At 48.3% G+C, this 6,232-nt stretch overlaps 1 protein-coding gene across 1 annotated transcript; it reads right to left on the reverse strand.

The window, feature by feature from the left end:
• Positions 1 to 375: 375 nt before the first annotated feature.
• Positions 376 to 2,506, reverse strand: LOC123439599 (B-box zinc finger protein 22-like). Its single transcript, XM_045116292.1, has 3 exons — positions 2,108 to 2,506; positions 1,457 to 2,002; positions 376 to 1,035 (listed from the first exon to the last, which is right to left on the reverse strand). The coding sequence occupies exons 1-3, from the start codon at positions 2,303 to 2,305 to the stop codon at positions 730 to 732; spliced, it is 1,050 nt and encodes a 349-aa protein (XP_044972227.1). The 5' UTR covers positions 2,306 to 2,506; the 3' UTR covers positions 376 to 729.
• Between the last annotated feature and the right edge of the window lie 3,726 nt (positions 2,507 to 6,232).

The raw sequence follows: 6,232 nt of genomic DNA on the forward strand, positions 1-6,232 counted from the left end.
GACGCGGCGCTAGTTTAGCGCGGCTGTTGGAGATGCTCTCAATAAATGAGATCACCTATGATACTAGTTTATTGTACTATGCACTATGAAGATAGTATCATACAATAGTAACATATGCATGATACTACTATATGTTACTCATGAGCAGCCTAACAACGCCAGCTTTAATCCAACACGCACGTGCGAACGGCGATCGCTTGCAAAGTCAGAACAATTAGTGCGAAACACAGCTCAACGCCCTCAATTAACAAAGTCAACACAAGGTACAGCGTTTACAGACCGAGCTGATACATCACATAATGATCCATCTGACAGCCCAACAGACCAGCTGAAAACACTCCAGTGTGACCGTGATCGAAGAAAAGAAATCATCCGTTTCAAACTTCCAGTGCCATCCGTTGCACTCTCACTGTTTTTATTATGTTTCCTTCCTTAGTTTTTACCACTGTTTTCGTTTAACATCCCGAGCTAAACTCACAATTACACAAGCAACGTTGCACAAACAGACCCCGAAATTAACAGCTAATCAGTCCCAGAGCTACTGCAGATCTGCCGTATATGTATGTGGACCATAGTATCATACTACTAACCACTAGACCATCTATTAGTAGCATCATCTCCCTCTGTCTTCTCTTCTGCACGCTAGTTTCAGCTTCGAGGCACACGGCCTGTAATCTAGTTCCGGCACGACCTGATCGACCGACGTCGAGCGTCTCCCATGTTGCCATGTTAACACCGCCGCCGGCGCTTGAGCTGCTGATCGGCGCCGGCCGTGAAGCACCGGAAGGGGTTTTCCGGTGAGCAGATGTCCGGCACGAACACGGAAGCGGTGTCGGCGTTAGAGCCGTAATGCGGGTCTCCCTGCCAGTGGAGGCCTGAGGCCGTGGGCGGGGAGGGGAGCTCCGGCATGGCCGACCTCGACCAGTGGACCTCCGGCACCTGGCCAAAGAAATCCTGCGCGTTCTGGATGGCGTTGCCGGATGAGGAGGACGACAACGAACGGCGGTTCGGCGAGCCGAGCTTCCCGCTGTCGGCCTGCAAAAGTGCAAATGGATAACCACTGTTAGCTTACATAGACATAGTATACTGGAGTGAGCTGTGTAGGCATAGATCGATTGTTTAGTCATATGTTTTTCGTGGTCAGAAACATGTCAATTGTGAAATACCTTGTGCGATGTATCACTTCAGGTTTTAAGCCCGAAAATTGCCGGTGAAAGTAAGATTACATGGCATGATTAAGCTGATCTGGCTATGGATTAACGTTCCAGGATGCAGATCAGATAAATTACTTGATTCAAGATGATGAGACAGGTTACAAGAGTTACTATTTTTGTACTTGAACTGCGCTTCTTCCCCGATATGATAAAGTAATTAGAGTAACTACTAAGTGCTAAGACTGTGACAATACAATTAGTAGTAATTCAAATTTGGTCCTGAGTGAATTCGTAGTGCTGACCTTGGACGTGCCATTTTCCGCGAATCCGAAGCCAGAGTTGAATTCGGTGAAGCCGAAGAACTCGTCCAGTGGCCAGTCCGGCATGCTCCCGCCAAAAAGTGCCGCGCTCGCCGCCGTGACGGCCACCCGGGGGCTCTTCTTGGGAGGGGCTTTGATTACCTCCGGCTCCGCGGGCCTCAACGCCGGGGTACCACTGGCGAACTGCTCGTCGATGACCGACCAGTCGGGCAGGTTACCCGTGATGCCGACGTCCTGGCCGGCCGCCCACTCGATGTCTCCGTCGCTGTAGAGCGGCGTCGGGCTCCTCTTCCTGTGGCACATCGGCGGTTGCAGGGGAGCCGACGAGGTGTTGTTGGGCGGTTGCGGTTCCGGCTCCGGCTCCGGCTCTGGTTCTTCTTGTTCGTCGGGCTCGAGGCCGACCTGGACGCCGGTGAGGAGAAACCTCCGGTGCGCGGAGACGAAGGCGTTGGCGGTATGCACGGCGACGTCGCAGCTCCGGCAGAGCAGCGCGCGGTCCTCCACGCAGAAGAAGTAGGCGTGGCCCTCCTGTGGTAGCAGAAACAGCGGACGTACTCGTCAGATCACCGGCCGGGGCAAAAGAAAGATTTACCAAGATTAGCGCAAGGGCGAGAGAGCAACAGATTCAAGCACCTGGCATATGTCGCAGTTGGGCGCGGACACGGCGGGCGGGTTGGAGACGGCGGAGAGGAGGGGCAGGCGGTGGTGCTTGCCGGCGAGGCGGTTGGCGTCGTGCACGTCCCGGTCGCAGCGCGCGCAGAGGGCGGCCTCGTCGGCGCAGCAGACCACGCGCGCCTCGGCCGCCTCGCACGCGGAGCAGAGCACCTTCATCGATCGACCGATCAATTGATCCGATCGCTACACGATCATCCGCGTGGAGCGAGGAGAGGAGAGGAGAGGAGAGCGGGGCTTGGCAGTGAGGTTATGGACGTGGGGGGAGGGAGAGGGAAGCCGTGCGGTTTTGTCCCCGCCGGTTGGTGACGGGTTCGTAGGGGGCCGAGGCGCCGTGCAGTGCGGTGTCGCGTGCGCGTGGCGGATGGGCGGCCGGATCCGGACGGGTGGGTGGGAGGTGAGGCGAGACTGTTGGGAGCGCCGGATATTTTGGCGGACGGGCGCCGTGGCCGTGGCCGTGGACGCTGACGCCGGGGCAGGGATCACATGGGACGGAGGGTGACATGGCTGGATGGCCGGCTGGCGCGCGGGAAGAACGGGAGTGGCCGGCCGACGGACGGGAGGACTCCCTCGTTCACTCGGAGGAGTGACCAGGCGCGGAGGGCCCGCGGGCTCCGAGCCGTCGCGGCCGGACCCGATTCGCCCACGCGCGCCGTGCCCACCGCTTTGACTTCCCCGCTCCGCCCCTCACCGGCCGACCGGCGCGGTAAAAGACGCTGGTTTAGTTTCACAGCTCGTAGCTTCAGTGAAGCCCAGGTCAGTGACTGGCCGGTCTCCGTCTCCGTGTCGATCGTCCTCAGTTTTTTTTTAAAGAAAGGCGCCTGCGAAGTGATGACTGCCACTAACTGACGCCCGACTGACGGTAAGCGAAAATAGAAACGCTAGTAGTACGATATTCCACACAAACTCACGGGATAAACCGGGAACTACGTAGTACTGCGAGCATCGAATAATCCTAGATCATGGGAATCAAAGGGAAGGTGCCTATCTTGGCTGCATCGATGCATTGCGGCTAGCGGGGGACCGGGCGACCACCACGCCGGCCACGGCTATCCAGATAACACGGGATGGTCCTACACGGTGCGGCATGGGCATGGCCAGCCACTACATGCCCAACTAGCTTGTTTTGGGCCAACTGGTATCCAATAATGCGGCGCCATCCCCTTCGTGGCCCCCATTCCACTTATGGTCCGGTTTTGGGAATTTGCCCGTGCTCATGCAATGCATTTATACTCCATATGCATTGCATGTGTAACAGAGTATCTTTTTTCTTTGTGGGCAGATGTAGGGATGTAGAGCACCGCCTGAACCCGTCCCGCTCCGTGTAAAAAAGTTAGTTCTAGCTAGTTTGTGACGCTGCTAGGTAAAGTTGTACTCCCTCCGTTCCTAAATATAAGTTTTTCTAAAGATTTTCACTAGTGAACTATATACGGATGTATATAGACATATTTTAGAGTATAGATTCAATCATTTTGCTTCGTATGTAGACCCTTAGTGAAATCGTTTAAAAGACTTATATTTAGGAACGGAAGGAGTACTAATTAAGCACTTTGGCAGGTCTATGCAGGACGCAGATGATATGTATGTGGATGATAGATATGTTCTTTTCACACAAGATATTTAGACAGTTTTTTTTACCCGGAAATATTTATATAGTTATTTCACCTATTGTGTGAAAAGATCGATTTGAATTTCTTCAGCCCTCGGATAAAGGAGTAAAGATGTGAATATTTTACATATTGAGATTGCTATTTTTCATACGTCTGATATTTAGGGACAGATCTGTACTAATCCGATGATGTTCATTTTCTGATATCATCAAAGGTTCCGATAAAATTTCAACTTCAAAATATTTTGTAGCTCAAAACATTGCTCCGATTCAAAATCCATTTTGACATAAAAAATTGTCTCGACGAGACCTTAAAAACTAGATCTCATGTTCATATGTTCCAACAACTTTTTTTCTCGTCAAAAGTTACAATGTCTCGGGTACCTAAGTTATCACATGTGTGCGTACATAAGTTATCATCGTGATTGCATTAAAGTTAATGAGACATGAAAAATTGTTCCTCCAACCTTTTTGCATATGCAAATGCATGCATGCATTAAAGGACAAAACTGGTGACATCGTATAATTTTTCAATTTAAAAAAGCCAAAATTGATATGTAGCTCAAACTGTCGCTCTAATTAAAAATCTGTTTTCACAAAAAAAACGTCGCGACGAGATCTTGAAAACAAGATCTACTGTTAATAACCCACGTATATAGCATGTAATACATGCACAACATAGTTGATAACCCACATACAAACACCGTGATTATTTTGACCTGATTTTTATTGTTGAAACATCTATCAGTAATGTTGTGTGAATAACATGGTCATTAAGGCATCGCAGACCTGATAACTTGCATATAAACACCCTGATAACTCACACATCAGCGATCTGATAATTTACGTATCCCGGTCCTGATAAATTTGGTTTGTGTGTGTGTGGTGGGGGTGGTGATCAAGTATCCTTCGGTAAATTTTATGTGAATAGCATGGTAACTCACACATCGAGACCCGATAACTTAAGCACCTCGGTCCTGATACTTCTCGCGAGGGAGAGGTGATGAAATATACCCCCGATAACTTTTATGTGAATAGCACTATAACTCACACATCGTAGACCTGATAACTAACGTACCCCAGCCATGGTGAATTTGGTGACCGGGTGGGTTGTGTGAATAGCAAGATAACTCACACATCGCAAACCTGGTAACTTATGTATCACAATCCTGATAACTTTAGAGACGATGATGAGGAGGGGGGGCTGTTGGTGAAATATACCCCAACAACTATGTGTGTGAATAGCATGATAACTCACACATCGCAAACCTGATAACTTATGTACCCCAGTCCTAATAAATTTTGGCGACGATGGTGATGGGTGGGGGAGGGCTGTTGGTGAAATATAACCCCAACCCCTGGTAACTTTTGCGGAAAAAGCATGGTAACTCACACGTCGCAGACCTGATAACTTAGGTACAAACACCACGGTAAATTTCGACCCGAATAAAAAGTTATTGAAACATACCCCGATTACTTCTATGCAAATAGCACGGTAATATATAAATCATGGACCATCAATTTCCCCCTCTATCGCATGCATGCATGTGCATGCGAAAAAGAGTGTTGGAGGAATCATTTTTATGCTCCGGCAAATTATGTGTAGTCAACATGATAAATTATCTCAACTTGCATGATAACTTGCGTAGCACACACAAGGTAACTTCTTGCCCGAAAAAATGTCGGAAACATGCTAACATGGGATTTAATTTTGAAGGTCTCGTCGCGATGAATCTTTGATGTGAAAACATTTTTTTAATCAGAGTGATGGTTTAAGCTACAAAGTATTTTGAAGTTCTAAAATAAAGAGAATCTTTTGCTCACATCCTCTATTTTGTCTATTAATATCATGGATGCATGAATCAGAATGAACGCTGGCTGATTGCTCTTCCTCCGCCATAAAAGCTATTAGTTGGCTGGTTAGAATTAGAAAAAGTGAAATTAGACAAGTGATTAGTTAGGAAGAAGTAATTAGTCAAGGTGTGCGGATCTTGCTTAATATCGAGTCGACTGGATGTTAGCTCAGTCCTTTCATATTATGCGTGGTTTCCCAGCCTCTTTTAAAATGTCTAGTTGTAGGTGCATAGGTGGATAAAAATGTAACCTTGAATAGTTATATTTGTAGTCATTTTAGTTTTCTTTAAAGAACTTCACTGTTTGACTTCAGTCAAAATTGAAATGTCTTCTTTTCGAGTATGGACGGAGTAGGCTAGTATATTTATACATGGCTTAGTCCATTTTCAAGCCCCATATCATTTTTTCAGGGGAAGAAAGAAAGCAATCTAGCTTGCCCCGAGGAGCGCTTCCTTCCGCGGACGACCTCGGTCATCGGTGGTGAGGGGGGATCGTCGGGTTTTTGCGTGTGGATCGTTTTAGGCTTTAATAGCTTAGGTTTTGGGTTGTTTGTCGTCTTTGCTTCTACCTCAATTATGATGTCGCTGAATAAAGATTCTTCGGATCCTATCCATGTAAGGCGA

This window comes from Hordeum vulgare, chromosome 3H (assembly GCF_904849725.1).
Source record: "Hordeum vulgare subsp. vulgare chromosome 3H, MorexV3_pseudomolecules_assembly, whole genome shotgun sequence".
In the NCBI taxonomy this organism is placed as follows: Eukaryota; Viridiplantae; Streptophyta; class Magnoliopsida; order Poales; family Poaceae; genus Hordeum; species Hordeum vulgare.

Bases quoted from the DNA above. Each gene is read 5' to 3' on its own strand.
- LOC123439599 (XM_045116292.1), bottom strand. From the start codon at position 2,305: ATGAAGGTGCTCTGCTCCGCGTGCGAGGCGGCCGAGGCGCGCGTGGTC. The intron at 2,003-2,107 runs GTGCTTGAATCT...CTGCTACCACAG, and splicing joins CCAACTGCGACATATGCCAG to GAGGGCCACGCCTACTTCTT. The intron at 1,036-1,456 runs GTCAGCACTACG...GCACTTTTGCAG, and splicing joins CGGAAAATGGCACGTCCAAG to GCCGACAGCGGGAAGCTCGG.